At 40.8% G+C, this 16,223-nt stretch overlaps 1 protein-coding gene across 6 annotated transcripts in view; it reads left to right on the forward strand.

Moving 5' to 3' along the window:
* Positions 1–16,223, forward strand: part of GNAL (G protein subunit alpha L) — a 147,659-nt gene that overhangs the window by 87,700 nt on the left and 43,736 nt on the right. For all 6 annotated transcript variants that reach the window (XM_014829083.3, XM_070513464.1, XM_044773504.2 and 3 more), the window contains one exon: positions 10,014–10,111. In XM_014829083.3, coding sequence (XP_014684569.2) covers positions 10,014–10,111 — 98 coding nt within the window. The remainder of the gene's footprint in view (positions 1–10,013; positions 10,112–16,223) is intronic.

Raw genomic sequence — 16,223 nt, forward strand, 5'->3', positions numbered from 1 at the left:
AACGGCTGTCTTGAGCTTTTGGAAGAGCAGGTGGGTGGGGCTGGTGGAGAAGGAGCTGGGCTGTGAGGTTGCCTTTGAGGCTTGCTTATGTGTTTGGAATTGTCAGGAATTCCAAGAATGTCAGGTCTGTCTGTCCTCAAATTTAAGTCTGAAATAGACTCAAAAGCCAGATGCAATTGACCATCTTGTAATATCTGCCACACTATCTGCTTCCATTAGGATAAATAACCAAGTGTTTAATAAAGTTATTAAATGTTGAGGTGAATTAAGCATGTTGAATCAAATTCCAACTAGTAACTTTTGTAACATAGTTCCAGATGTTTCTCTTGGGAAAGAAAAGAGGCGCATCTCCTAGGTATATACCCAAGAAAATTAAAAACATACATCCACACAAAATCTTGTACACAGATGTTCATATCAGCATTATTCATAATAGCCAAAAAGTACAAACAACCTAAATGTCCATCACATGATGAATGGATAAACACATGTGGTAGATCCATACAATGGAATCTTATACAGCAATAAGAAGGAATGAGGCACTGATACACGCATGTTACAGCAGAGATGAACCTTGAGAGCATTATGCTAAGCAAAAGAAGCTAGACACAAAAGGCCACATACTGTATGATTCTATTTATACGAATATTCAGAATAAGCAAATTCATAGACAGGAGATTAGCAGTTGCCAGAGGCTGAGAGAAGGGAGAATGAGGAGTGACTGCTGATAGGTATGAGTTCTCTTTTGGGGGTGATGAAAACATTCTAAAAGTGATTGTGGTAATGGTCGCACAACTCTATGAATATGCTAAAAGCCATTGAATTGTACATTTAAATGGGTCAAGGGTATAGTATATGAATTATAGCAATAAAAGTGTTACATACAAAATAGAAAGACAGAAAATATAAAACTTAAAATCCGAGAGTCCCAGAACTAGGAGAAATCTTAAAGATTATCTTGTACAAACACACAAGTATAGAATTGCAAGGTTTTTGGGTTTTTTGGACAATTTTCTTTCCCTTTTGTCAGTTGTCTGTTGCCAGATTCGCAGCTGCTTCAGAGTTGCCCAGGAGCTCAGTGGTTGCCTTTGAAATCTTTTCTTTTATATCTACATAGAAATCTGAACCACCTAATTCCTCTAACATGTCATGAGGTGTTGAGGTTCTCGTAGCTGTTTGTTACCTCTCGGAGAAGGCTCTTGTTGTTCCGGTGCCACAGGGCCGCAGGGCTGCACTTTACAGAACGAAACCCCTGCATGATTTTGCTCATTCCCACTGAGGACACCATCAGCTAGTTTTAGGGTATTGGGTATACATGCAGCTGCCCCCTAATAAGACAGGGATTATTAAGGGGATCACCCTTCCAGCTGCCTTGTGGGGTGAGCTGTTGGTCTCAGCAGACGGTCATTGGCACCCCAGGCCGTGCAGAGGATTTCAAAGCCCAATTTACAGCACACAGCCATTACTGCTCATTTCCTAGTTGTGGCACACATTCTTCATAAGTGTTCTGCGCCCCTTTTTTCTAGTAATCTGATGAGTTCTGTACAGCCGGGTTCACTCCCTCACCAGCTGTTCAGTGTGTAAGTCTGGACAAATCACAGTAGCTTGGGGGCCTTCCCAGAAGATCTGAAAGCCTAGGGCAGATCCAGGAATCGGAAGCACAGTGTCACAGATGAGTGCTGACAACAGTGCCCCTTGGGGCTCCTGTCCACGTTGTCCCTTCTTTTCCACACCGTAACCTACCTCGTGTTGGTGATCGGAGCTCACCCTTCTCATTACGTTCAGAAACCTTGTGTCCTCTCTTCTACTACACCCAGCACCTACTGTGATGCCTTATGCCAGCAGGTGTTTGGTAGATGTTTCTAGAATTCGGTTCTCAAGGCTACACGACTTCTGTCTCCTCACTATGTGCTTCTCTCTTGGCTTGTTGGAATCTAGCAGGCCTTGCCACAATTTTACCAAAACTGCAGTGTTTTGGGTGTCATGTTCTGGGCACTGTCCTTGTGTCCAAGGACGAAGGAATCTCCCAGACCCCCTCCCCCCACCAGCACTTCCCGTGGTTGATCATCACGCTCTTTACTGTCCTCAGACTGAGTGTGCCCTCCCTGATGTCACCGCACCAGACGTGCACCTCCTCACCCACCTGCCTCCACCTGTATACCTTATACTGGTCAGTCCTGGCTGACGTGTCAACATCTGCCCAGAAGGGCTGTCATCCCCATGGAGCAGGGCACAGTAGTCAGAGTTAAGAAGCCCCCCAAGCTGGGATTTGAACCTAGGCACTCAAATACCAAAATCCATGCTCAAACCATAAATATTGTCTTATGATTCCTCATTAGGCACCTTTAGTATGCAAGGAAATATGTCTCTAGCTATAAACATTGTCAGCAGGAATACAGCAAACCCACTTTTACAAACATTTGCTTTAAATCTAGCTTTATTCCCCAAAAGAGGGCCTTCTTCCTCGTTTTAGCCTCTCAGCACATAAAACAGAAAGGATTCAAAGTGACTAAGAGGACCAAGAATAATACCTTAAACTGTTATATAATGCAGGCTTGATGTTCAAGGGAGAATTTTTGTCAGATAACTTGATAGAGCCTTGTCTGGAAGCAAAGACTAAAATCGTGATTCCTTGAGTCTCTTATCCCTAATGAAAATACCTAATTATTTTATTTCTGTTCCCACACAAATAAGTTTCTCTTTTGAGCTTTTTTTGGCATTCTCCAAGTGCACAATTTTCTCAGATAATTAGAATTTTAGAGAAAGAATCTTAGGTATAAGAGTGGGAGTATTGTGAAGGAGAAAATCAAAAGCTAAAAAATTAATTTTGCTGAAAAAAATACCGAAGCAAAATTGTATGTTCCCATCCCTATAGGGTGGGTTTATTTAATTCTCTTTGTAGGTCATGGATCTGATTACTAAACTTTATACTTATCAGTTGTTTTGTGAGATTATAATTTGGAAATAAAAGATAGAATCTCTAGGCAAATCTTACTGTATCTTTAAAAATATTTTTTTAAACCAAGTATAAGACTGGCAGAACCCATGCATCCTGGCACTGTGGGCAGTGAAGGTCCCTTGGCTCAGTCCCTTTGAGCCTTTGCACTTTGGAACTGCAGGGAATTCTGATTCTGCCCCAGGCCTCATGGGTCATGCTTTAGGGAGAGAAAAGGAGAGGACAGAGCTATGTAGTAACTTTCTGGACACAGCTACATGGGAAGGAATTGAAAACGACTAGAACTAATACATGAAGTTAACAAGGTTGCAGGATACAAGATCAAATACAGAAATCAGCTGTATCTCTAGGTACTAGCAATGGAAAAAATCCAAAAATGAAATTTAAAAGACCATGTGCATTCAAAATAACACACAAAAAACTACTTAGGGAAAAAAATCTAACAAGCAATGCAAAAGAGCTGTACACTGACAGCTATAAAACATTATTGAGAGAATTTAAATAAGACATAAAGAAATAGCTGTATCATGTTCATGGTTTAGAAAATGCATTATTGTTAAGATGGCACTTCTCCCCAAAGTGACCTGTAGATTCAATGCAATCTTGATCAAAATACCAGCAGGCTTTTTTATAGAAGTTGACAATCTGGCAATTCTAAGATGTATGTGGAAATTCAAAAGACCTGGAATAGTCAAAGTGATATTAGAAAAGGAGAACAAAGTTGGAGGACCTGACACTACTAATTTTAAGACTTACTACAAAGTGTCAGTATTCAAGACAGCATGGTGCTGGCGTAAGGACAGACATATAGATCAGTGGAACAGGATTGAGAGTCCAGGAATAGACCCACATGTAGATGGTTAATTTCAACAAAGGCACCAAGGTAATTCAATGGAGACAGGATAGGTTTTCGATAAGTGTGCTGGGGAAGCTGGTGTCCATATGACAGAAAGTGGAACTTGACCCTTTCCTCCTACCATACCCCAAATTAAATCAGATGGATAATAGACCCAAATGGAAGAGCTCTAACTATAAAACGTTTAGAAGAAAACTTTGAGGAAATATTTTTTACTTTGGGTTAGGCAAAGATTTCTTAGAAACCAAAAATGTTTAAATGGGAAAAGGAAAAAATGGATTAATTGGACATCATCAAAATTAAAAACTTTGCTCATCAACAGATACTTAGGAAAATTAAAATGCAAGCTACATTTTGGGAGAAAAGATTTGCAAAAGCTATAGCTGACAAAGAATTTGAAGGCAGACAATTACTTTAATCTCTTATCCTTATTAAAAAAAGCCTCAGTAGTAAGAAGACATACAACCCAGTTTTTTAAATGGGCAAAATATTTCAAGAGATACTTCAGAGGGAAGATATGCAGGCAGCCAACAGTCACATGAAAAAATGTCCAGCATCATTGGTCATTAGGAAATGCTGACCAAAACCACAATTGGATGCCACTTCACACCCATTAGAATAAGGAAAATTAAAAAGACTGAAAAAACTAAACATTGGTAAGGTTGTGGAAGAACTAGAACCCTAGACATTGCTCTTGACAATATAAAATGGAACAGCCAATTTGGAAAACAATTTAGCAGTTTTTTAAGGTCAAACATTCACCTGCCATGTGACCGAGCAATTCCACTCCTGAGTATCAACCCAAAAGAAATGAAAATAAAAATCCATACAAAGACTGGTACAAAAATATTCCTAGCAGTACTATTTATACCAGTCAAAAACTGGAAATAACCCAAATGCCCATCAACTAGTGAATAAACAAAATGTGGTCTATCCATAGAATAGAACTCAGCAATTAAAAATAAAACTGCTAATATACATAGCAAAATGGATGAATCTCAAAAAATACCATGCTAAGTGAAAGAAGCCAGACACAAAAGACTACATGATTTCATTTATATGAAATTTCTGGAAAAGGCAAAACTATAAAGACAGAAGTAGATGAACAGTGTCTAGGACCGGGCTGGGGGCAGGGCTTGGCTCCAGGGGAGGGTGAGGAGTTGATGGCAGTGTTCTAAAACTTGATTGTGTTGGTGTTTGCAGGACTGTATAAATAAATGGGTGAATTTTATGCTATGTAAAGTATACCTTAAAAAGCTGTGAAAAATGATTCTACTAATAGTTAAAGTAGGCTGTCCTAAGGGGAAAAAATAGACAAGGGTGGTGTATATGATAAATTTGCATTTGTCCTCACTGGTCTCGCACGCACAAGGAGCTGCTATGGACCAGAGAGTGGGGAAGCCAGCTGGATTCAGAGCATGCTTTCGAATCTGGGTTTGATGACTTCTTAGTCAAGGGAGCTTGAGCAAATATAAAGTATCCTTAATCATTCTCATTTTGTCATCAGTAAATGGGAATTGAATCACCTACATGGCAGGGCTGTTTGAGACTCAAATGAGACCTGGCATCTGAGACCCTTAGAAGATTGCTGGGGGCACACTTGGCGCTCAGTAAATGCTAGGTGTGGCCTCTTTCTATATTTGGGTACTTGCTGAGACTGTTGCCCATGGTGGTCATGCTTCTTGCTAGAAAAGGTATGAGCTTGGAGACTGCTAATGATTTTTAATCGTTTGTTTTTTTTAGCATAGTTTCTGAAAGCTGTCCTTAAGTAGAATTTTAGACATACTGTATTAAATTAGACTTGAGGGTGGACAGAGATTATAAATAAAATGATAGCGCTAACCAGGCATGATAGATCCCACACAGACTTTTAACTTGATAGCCACCAGATAGCTGAAAAAAGAAACGACAGAAACCTATTAGATCATTCTGTTATCCAAGGGATGAAATGGAGTGGGTGTATTTTAGATGAATCAGATGGGAATTTGAGCTTTAGAAAATTCCATTTAAATGACTACTAACCTGAGACTGCCTATTTCTAAGGTCCATTTGATCATGGTTGTGGACGTTGTTCACTATGTTATGAAAAGTTACATTAAACATTTATTTATACTAAAACTTGTTTCAGAAAGCATTTAGTGCTGCTCACAAAGTTATAATACAAGTTAATAAAAGAACTAAAAATGGGGGCTGGCCCCGTGGCCAAGTGGTTAAGTTCGCGTGCTCTGCTGCAGGCAGCCCAGTGTTTCGTCAGTTCGAATCCTGGGCACGGACATGGCACCGCTCCTCGAGGAGCGGCATCCCACATGCCACAACTAGAATGACCCACAACTAAGAATATACAACTATGTACCGGGGGGCTTTGGGGAGAAAAAGGAAAAAAAAATAAAATCTTAAAAAAAAAAAACTAAAAATGTAGGAGAAGGAAGTTGGGAGAGTAAGTTACGTAGAACCAGAAGTGAAGTTGGTACCCAGAGCATCAGGCAAAACCCTACACACTTGCTGGGACTGACCCCCAAATGTGATTTCTACACTTTTATGCAGTCAACTGACTGATGTAAATAAAAACGGCAGAAAAGTCAGAGGGCCCGTAAGATTAAAAATGAAGAATAACATTTAAAAAGCAATTGCTTGAGAGATGCAAAGAAGTATTCCTGACACTAAAATGAAAGAGGAATATTTTCCATAAGTCATCCTGCAAAGAATATTGTGCAATAGGAATAAGGAATAACATTTTACACTCAACCCGGTAGCAGTTTCGCCAGCCTCAGCACAGGGCACCCGAAGCAGCTCTGCCTGAGACCTGTGAGTGTGCTGAGCTTTGACTCCACAGCACTGGACCACGTTCATTTCAAGAGATACAAAGTAGGCTTTTGATTCTTACTTCAAAAGTGAAAAATGTACTCAAGTGTCAGTGTAACCAAGAAGTTATTGTATTATATATTGTTATTTTATTGTATTATATTAGCAGAGAAATCATGCAAGAACTTTTTATTTTTGTTTCTTGTCGTATGTTTATTTCTGTTTTAAAGCAGCCATGAAGAATTTAAAAGCAAAAAAAATGTTTTATTACTCATCTGAGAATTCCAAGTTAGCTTTGAATGTACTTGGTGTAGAAAGGAAGATGTAGACAGCAGTGCTAGAAGGAAAATGTTACAATAGGAAATGGAGGAGTTAGGTATGTAAATTTTTTTAAATTTTAGTTTAAATTTTGATTTAAAAATCAAAATTATGCTATAAAAATTTAAAGCCTTGCTTTTAAAAGGCAGGTTTAAGTTTGGTATCATTTAAATTTTTGTTTTCTATAACACAACTCAAATTCCTTTGAATAAGAGTAACATAAATGTTCATGTATTCCAGTTGCTAAATATGTGAAGATCACAAGGCGATTCTCATATTCCCTAATACAGAAAAAATTAAGAAGTGTCACTTAGTATTATTTTTGTGTTCTCAATTTCCCTATATTCTCAGATGTGAAAAACAGGTTACATTTCACTGTGAATCACTCTTCAGACACATGCACACACACACAACACTGAAATTATTTTTATCTAGTATTATTCATCCAAGTTACTAATGGTGACACACTAAAATTATTCCTCATATTTGTTTCCCAGTTGTTTTAGCAAATGTTTGAGAATTCTAGCCTCGCTGTGGACAAATGTTTAATTATAACTAAAGAAGCTGCTCTAGCTGACTGAATATTTAATGATTTTACTGAATCATTTCTTTGTTTATTTTTTTTGAGATAGTGGCATAGTGGCTACAATTTTTAAAAGCCTTTATCTTTTAGAAATGATGGTGAAATAAAAGAACATGGTGTGAGTGATTCATTGTGAAGATGGGAAAAAGGCGTGAGATACAGATAAAAGAAAATTGGCTGTGTGTTGGTAAATGTGGAAGCTGAGTAATGAGTGCCTGGGAAGTCGTTCTCTCTGCTTTTGTAAGTTTGAAATTTTCCCTAATAAAAAGTTGAAGAAGCAATGGCAGCAGCAGCCCTGGAATTTTCCATGAAGCTTTTAGAACCCCTTAAAAAGTAAACATGGAGAATCCTGGGGACCTCACTGTATTCTAGTCCAACTTCTTTGTTTACCAGTGAGGAAGCAGAAGCAGAGAGACTGTTGTTGCTTTTGTGTTTCTTTGGTGTTGTCCAAAGCATCTATTTTAAATGTGCAGTGCCCACAATGCCTGTTTTACTACTGCTATCATCATGTACCCCAGAAATCGTGTGTCTTGATTCTCAGGTCAAGCACTCCTCTGTAATTCTGTCTCAAAGGCTTCAGCTCAGACTGTTAAAGAAAAACTGATTCTGACACTCGGTAAAGACAGTAAGGAACTTTAGTTAAGGGACGACTGCACTGGGGCTTTGCAGTAGGGGAGAGAGGTGGGGCTCAACTCTGAGTATAACCATGACACGGGGTTATCACCGTCTTCCAAGACCATTGTGATGATAGCGTGATAAGAGTGTTTCTCTGTAGATGCAGGGGGGTGTGTGTGTCTGTGTGTGTCTTCAGATGGCTCTTAGAAAGTTTTCTTAAGGAGGCCTACAAACTCCTTTACTGGAGTGATAGGAGCAGCAGTGGGAGATTCCAGAAGGAAACACAAATCTAAGGAGACAAGATAAAAACTGAGATGTTCAGCTACTCTCTTTCATGTGGAGATTGTGGCTTCATTGTCAGCTGTGGACAGTTTGGATTTATTGATGATGGTGATAGACAGACGATAGACATAGAGACGTGTGGCATAACTTTAATAATTGTTCCTGATCCTGGGACGTCAGAATTGGATGTACTAGAAGCTGGTGAAGCTTAAGCTCAGGGACCCTCATGCCTACTCCTACTTTCAAGGTTTTGTGCCTAATTTTTTTTTTTTGGTGAGGAACCTTGGCCCTGAGATAATATCTATGCCAGTCTTCCTCTGCTTTGTATGTGGGATGCTGCTGCAGCATAGCTCGATGAGCAGTGTATAGATCCACACCTGGGATCCAAACTCATGAACCCCGGGCGCCGAAGCACAATGCATCAACTTAGCCACTGCGCCAACCGGCCGACCCCAGTTTTGTACCTAATTTTGTATTCATAATTTTGTTTTTCTTTTTTCAAAGAGCCCCCCACCCCCCCGCCAGTTGTGTAAGCATCAGGCCCCACAATACTTGGATCCACCCTTGTATGGAGTTGTGACTCTGTAGAAGTACCAACCCTTTATTTTTTTTCTCTGAAGAATGTATGCTGATTCTTGGGGACTGTGGCAGCCACAGTGAATGGATGAACATACTGGCATCGACTGCTCACTGGCCCTGTAGCCCGCGAATTCTTCCATGCAGATCAAAGACAGAAATGGGTGTTTCCTGGGGTTGCCATGAGGGGCTAATGACTGACGTGGGAAGGTATATAAATATTCTAACGAAGTGTTTTGTGAAAATTTACGTAACTTCTTTTATATTTTATGACTAATCTACAGTCATTTGCTTCCACAGCGCTGTTGATTTAATTTGGGTAATTTTGGAAATAATGAATTCATAAAGCCACCTTTTACTTTGAGATGAAGGGTCTTGTTTCAGAGGGTGCTGCCTGCTGTAATGATGAAACTGAGCTCTCTGCCTGCGCGCGCTTGAACGAAGCAAAAATCACGGTCCATGCTTAACTCATAGTTTTTAAAAACTCAAAAAAACAGTAAATTGCTATCCCCAAAGAATGTCATTTTAAAGATTTCTTTCTTATGTACCTGATGCTTCTGGGCCACATTAACCCATCTGCTCAACCACGTCTATTCATAATCATGATTCACATAGGAAATTTAAAGAAACAGAACTTGCCATGATAATAAGCATGATTTTTCATTGCTGAAGTGGCAGTTCCGCTAGTTAAGTTACTGAATGCTAAGAACTTTAAAGTTGTGCTTAGTTGTATTTGTAGTTAATGAATGTCATTAACTTTTGACTTGTAATTTTCATTTGGGGGAACTTTCTGGAATGATAAGAATGTTTGACAAGTTGACTTGAGCGATGATAACACAGATGCATCCATTTTTCATCACACTGAGGGCAAGATCTGTGTATTTTACTGAGTGTAAAGTAGACTTTCACAGAGAAAACAATTCATGTGCTACCTGCAGATTTTTTTTGGGCAGTTTCTTTTTACTTTTAACTTTTTGAAAGTTTATAATGCATGCGTTTTCTCATTTGTAACTTTCAAATTTTAGGAATTCTTTGATCATGTGAAGAAACTTTGGGATGATGAAGGCGTGAAGGCGTGCTTTGAGAGGTCAAATGAATACCAGCTGATCGACTGCGCACAATAGTAAGTCTGTCCCCGAGCAGGGCCCGGACCTCTTTGAAGACAGGCCTGCACCCACAGCTGTGCTGCCCTCCCAGGGTTACTGACGTTTCTTGAATGCAAGGAACAAGTAATTAACATCTCACTGCAGAAATCAGCTGTTAGAGTGGGATGTGGTTAGTAGATGGAAAACTGAAAATCCAATAGCAGTCAGTGTTTCAGGGGAAAACCAGAACCAGCTGTACTCGTTTTATCCGGATCTCTGTTTCCAGTTCTGTTCATTTTTTGCTTTCTATAGAGTGGTAGGCATATTCATAAATTATAACATATTTAGGTATTCATTATATTTTAATTATGGAGCAGGGGCCCCCAAATTAAATTTTAAAATAATATCAACATCTGCAATCAAGCCCAAGCTCTTAAAGTAATAAGAGATCATCCTATACACATCAGAATTAGACTAGAACCTTGAAAGTTGATGGTATTAATAAGTAAATATTTGGTGAAAAAATGTAACGAAGAGAAATAAGAATAAGGAAAGGACTGTGGTGCCTAGGCTGGCTCATTGTTTTTCCCTGAAATGCTCATTTTCCCCATTTTCTTTTGCTATTTTAGATTCATTCTATAACTATTAGAGAATAATGGTCCCCAGAAGAATGTTAAACAAGAAGTTCTAGATATGTTTGCTATTTTGATAAAACTATATTTAACAAGTTGTCTTATATAACTCTTTGGGCAGCAGGAAATGAGCGTTTTTACATTTTAAGTCTGTAAACTCTAAAAATTCATACTTGTCAAAGAGATTCCATAGCATAAAATCTGGGAATTCAGAATATTTGGAACCAACTAATGAAGCTACGTCGTGAATACTCATTTCGAGGAGAGAGTAGTTGTCGGCCTCCCCAGCCCTTCCTTATCCCTAGGAGTTCAGACACCATCACCTGTGATGGGTACTGAGTGGGGCCAACGGCCAGGGCCAAGGAGGGGGGTGCTGGCTGTGTCCCAGGCACTGACACGAGGCCACTCTGGGAGCCGGTAAGTAATGGAAGTGGCCGTAAACAGGTGAGAGAGGTCAGTGGGGCCAGACCCTCCTGAGCGCTGAAGGTCATACCAAGGAACTTGGATTTTCTTCCAATTTCTCACTTCCTGCCATGTTTAACAGTTCCCTCACAACTTGCCTTAAATCAACGTTCCCTTTTTAAGTTTGCCACGCCCCATTGTTACGTTTGTGAGTACATTCCTGTGGTTACTCTCCTGTCAGCTGGTGAGGACCTTTGCTTTCCTTCCACAGCTGGGTCATGAAGTCCAGAAAGCCAGGCTGGTTTAGATTTGGATGTGGGAGTGGCGATCGGGTTCCGGGGGAGCTGAGAGGTCCCGGGAGGCACACCACTTCCTGAAGGGCCTTTACTGTTCCCTCTTACTCTCTCTCGCTCTTTCTCTAACGTGTCGTTTCACAATCGTTTAAAAGCCACAGCAGAATTACATGTTAAATCACAATGTTTTAGAGATGGGAAGGATATACTACGAAAATGTTAGCAGCTGGAATTTCTAGCACAGCTCGTAATAATATTAAAATTCACATACAGTTGTATTTGAAGTTGATGTGGAATATGTGTTTTATCCTACTTTTCCAGTATTTCTTGAGCAAAGGTGTGGCGAGGGGACGCCACAGTGCCACTCAGTGTCAAACTCGGAATTTCTCTTTTTTAAAAAAAAAGAGACAACTGATTCTTACAGCACTATAGTGACAGAATTAACGCTTTAATTTAAAATAGAATATGCAAATAAAAATTTTTAAAAAGAAGTAGTATGAACCTTGACAGTAGGCAGTTAGGATTCGGATCTTAGCTCAGCCACCGACCATTGTGTGAGAGTTTGGGCAAATTACTTTAATAGGAAAAATTATGGGATCTATTCTCATGCAGCTGTTGTAGGATTAAATAAGTAGATATGCAGAGTCCTCACAATAGTGCCTGGTGCATGGTAGGCCTAGATAAGCTCTTGCTGTTATGCCACCGATGTGGCAACGGAGGCCCAGGGAGGTCAGCTAGGGTGCCGAGAGGATCACGGTTTCCCACCAACAGGCGGGACCACAGCCAAGATCTGCTGTCTCTTTCAATTCCGTCCTTTCAGATTACCGAGCGCCACGGATGAAAACAGTCTTGTGAGTGAGACTCTGGGGCGTGAGGTCCAGATTCCCTTTCCAGGCTTGTCAGGAATGAAACCAAAGCTTCGATTATACTTTAGCTCTGGGCCATGCAGAATCACAGAAATCAGTTCCCCCTCTAAACGTCACTATCTAGGTTAATCCTAACTTCTCCAACTTTGCTTTTTTATCCATTTTCATATGCATGGGAATCGAGTTGGATCAATAATCTTTGCCTCTTAATAACTATCTTGTTTTTCCTCAACACTCAGGTTTTGAGATTGGAGGAGGTGAGGGGTTTCAAAAACAAATAACATTTTAATACCATTTGTTAGACCATGTTAGAACATAGGGCTGCCAAATTTTCTTATGTTGCCAAATAAGATGTTAAAGGAATATAAGCTGCTTCCATCTCCCATCTCTCTCCCTTCATAAAAGAAATGACATTTCAATGTCAAACCAGTGAAGGGACATGATCTTGGAGTAAAGCCCCAGGACCACAATACTCAGGCCATCTTGTCCAGCCCCCTAGATTCTGAATTCCTGAGGGAATGTGTCTTATCCATCCTCAAATGCTGAGCTCTCAGGTGAGTGTTCCTGCATAAAGCTGGTGCTCATTAAGCGCTATTTGAAATAAATGAATTCACAAAACAGGGGCCCCATATTCAATATGGTACTGATAGGAGAGGCTGACCCTGTCCCTTTAAAAGCGCACGCCACACCCCAGACTCACTCTCTGTGGGCCCCCTCTCCCCCCACTTTCCGCTTGCAGATTCCTGGTGTTCTGACATGTTTTCTTTTTTCCTCTCTAAATTGTGCTGAGAAAAGATCTGCTCACATCTTGGTGTGAATCGAAGTCACTCTGTTACCTTGCTCAACAGTATTGCACTTTGAACCTTAATGGGTATTGTGAAGGAAGTAATTCTAAGCCCTGTTAAAGTAATTTCTACGATGGCGGAAACCATGGGAATATTTGGGGGGAGAGTGCTTCTCAGTGATGCTGAAATTCTGTTAAGGCTGAGCTGCCAATCAAGAACCTAGGGACATTCTTGCAGTTTCTCAAGAGCTTAAACACAGAAGTTTCCAGCAATTCCCCTCCTGGATATATACCTGAGAGAATTAAAAACATACGTCCACACAAAAACTCATACACGAACGTTCATAGCAGCATTATTCATAATAGCCAAAAAGTGCAAACAACCCCAATGACTATAAAATGATGAATGGATAAACAAAATGTGATACATTACACAACAGAATATTATTTGGCAATAAAAAAGAAAGTGCTGAGATATACTACAACATGAATGAACCTTGAAAATATTATGCTAAGAACCGTGACACAAAAGGCTGCATATTTTATGATTCCATGTATATGAAATGTTCAGAATAGCCAAATCCATAGAAACAGGAGGCAGACCAGTGGTTGCCAGGGCCTTGGGGGCAGGCGAAGTTGAGAGTGACTGCTATCGGGGCAGGGTTTCCTCTGGGGATACTGGAAATGTTCTGTAACTGGATAGTACTGATGGTTGTACAATCTTGTGAATACACTAAAAACCACTGAATTGTACACTTCAAAACAGTGAATTTTATGGTATGTGAAATTATATGTTATGTGAATTATATCTCAATCTAAAAGGAAAGATTACGGAGTAGGGAAGGATCCAGGGCAGGAAAAGCAATGGGAACAGCAGTCATGATTGGCCAGGGGGCGGTCTCCTCACTGAGCCGGGGATCCTCTTGTCAACGACAGATGAAAGTCTAAACGTGTGTTTCTCAGGCCTGTTTCTTCATACTCAACCCACCACAAATGCACACCGCTCTCCAAGCCTGCAAACACACCTGTGCGAATGGGAGCCCCCAAATTATAAAGTGCCTGTGGTAGTACAATGAAAAAGGCCATTAAGATCTACGTTACGCTGTTTGGCAGGCAAGGAGTGGAAACTTGCTCAGGATACTTGGAGAAAGGGGAATTTGTTTTGAGTCTCTCGAAGCCACTGTTGAGTCAGGGACACTGTGGGGACCAGCTCTTCCTGCTCTCTGGGCATTTCGACTTCGCTTTCCCTGTCTGCTCCTCACCTCCCTTGCTCCTGAGTGGCAGGTCCACTCCATAATCTGCAGGTCAGATCCCAGGGGAAACAGGGGAGATGAGTTTTGCTAACAACCAGGCAGCCTGTCCGCATCTAGCCTTGTCCCCATCTAGCCTAGTCACACCGCCCCACCAGCCGGTGCCTGGAACCCACAGGCCAGGTCCGTGGCCACTTCCCCATCCCTGAGCAGAGGCTGCTGTAAGGCTGGGTCAGCTCCACTGCGTGTCCTGCGCCAGGACTGCCTGGGCTAGAGGAGTGTGGGAACAATCGTCATAACATAGCTTTAAGTAAAGTATTGTACTTTCAGTAAAAATTAGTGCCTTTGAAGCTTCAAGCAAGCTGTGCAAATGACCAGGGATTGTATTTTATACACAATTCCCCAGTTCCCACTGTGAAAATTAAAAAAGAATCTCTACTGCATTATCCCCACAAATGCATTTCCTCTAAGTCCTAATAATAAGTGACTATGTAGCCGTGGAAACAGCTATTTTGGGAGAAAGAAAATCAGAGAAAGTTGGGTCTTTATAACAGGTTTATAAAATCAGACTTTGGTTAATGTAACTTGAAACTCTACAGCTCAGACTGCAGGTTCTTATGCTTCTACTGATTTGTTTACATAGAAGGCCTCCAGGAGTATATCCGTTTGAATAATTGGTTTCAGAATACTCTCAAAGGCAGAGAATATCCCAGAAAAAAAAGAAAATAGCAGTGAAAAGGTAAAGTGATTTTCTGCTGCATCCCCTGTCCGCCTTTTGCCAACAGTCAGGAGTCTTGGTGACATGGTGACCCCTCTCTAGCACTGGTTTCCATCTCGTGGCCCCCAAGTCCTTGAATACTAAGCTTTCAGAACAATCTAGAAATTATTAGCAAAAATGAAGTTTCAAATTCACAGCTGACTTTTTGCAGCTCATTTTAAGATAAAAGAAACTATATTTTAAAATATGCATGTTACTAAATACTATTGCATTCATTAAATATATATTCAGCCACCCAGGGGCACATACGTGTTCTCCTTAACTCTCATCTTGATCCTTATTTCTAGCCAAATTTATTTTCTAGATCTGCAGAATTGGAAATGTTCCTGTTTATGTGCAGTTCAGTAAAAATTTTTCTTCACATATGAAGAATAAATTTAGAGGCAAATATCTCAGTGTAAGTCGGTCAGCCCCTGGTTATCCATTTCTTCACTAATTTGGACACCCTCGCCCTGAGAAGGAATTTTTGAGAGGGCTTAAACAAATGTTTCTGTGTCAGTAGGAAAGCTACACTTCTCCTTTGTGTCTCCTTTACTCTCACACCACTACCACACTCACAACACTTCTGACACGAGCTGTGGCGGGGAGAGGGGTTTCCCCCACACTGAGCAGTTCTCTGTGACACCAGCTGGGGGTCCTACAGTTGAACTCAATTCTGACACTGTCAGCCTGGAGATAGCGTCAGATCACATTGGTTAAGGGCTCAGTCCCACGAGACTGCCCCGAATTCAGATGCCAATTGCAAGTAGTATATCCCCAGGTTACCTGCAACTTTGGTCCAACTTGGCTACAGGTCAGAGGTTCCCAGGGCTCCTTCCCCTTGGACTTGATTATTTGCTAAAACAGATCTCAAAACTTACGGAAACACATACTTACATTTACCAGTTTATTACGAAGTGAAGGATGCAGTAAAGGATACAGATGAACAACCAGATGAAGAGATACATAGGGCGAGGCCTGGGAGGGGCCGAGCACAAGATCTTCTGCTCCCGTGGAGTCGGGGGGCGTCACCCTCCTAGTTACATGGATGTGTTCAGCTGGAAGCTCTCCGAACCCTATACTTTTGGCATTTTACTGGAGGCTTCATCACATAGGCTGATGGATCATCAACTCCATTTCTAGCCCTCTCCCCTTCCTGGAGGGTG

Source organism: Equus asinus, chromosome 7, assembly GCF_041296235.1.
Source record: "Equus asinus isolate D_3611 breed Donkey chromosome 7, EquAss-T2T_v2, whole genome shotgun sequence".
Lineage (NCBI taxonomy): Eukaryota > Metazoa > Chordata > Mammalia > Perissodactyla > Equidae > Equus > Equus asinus.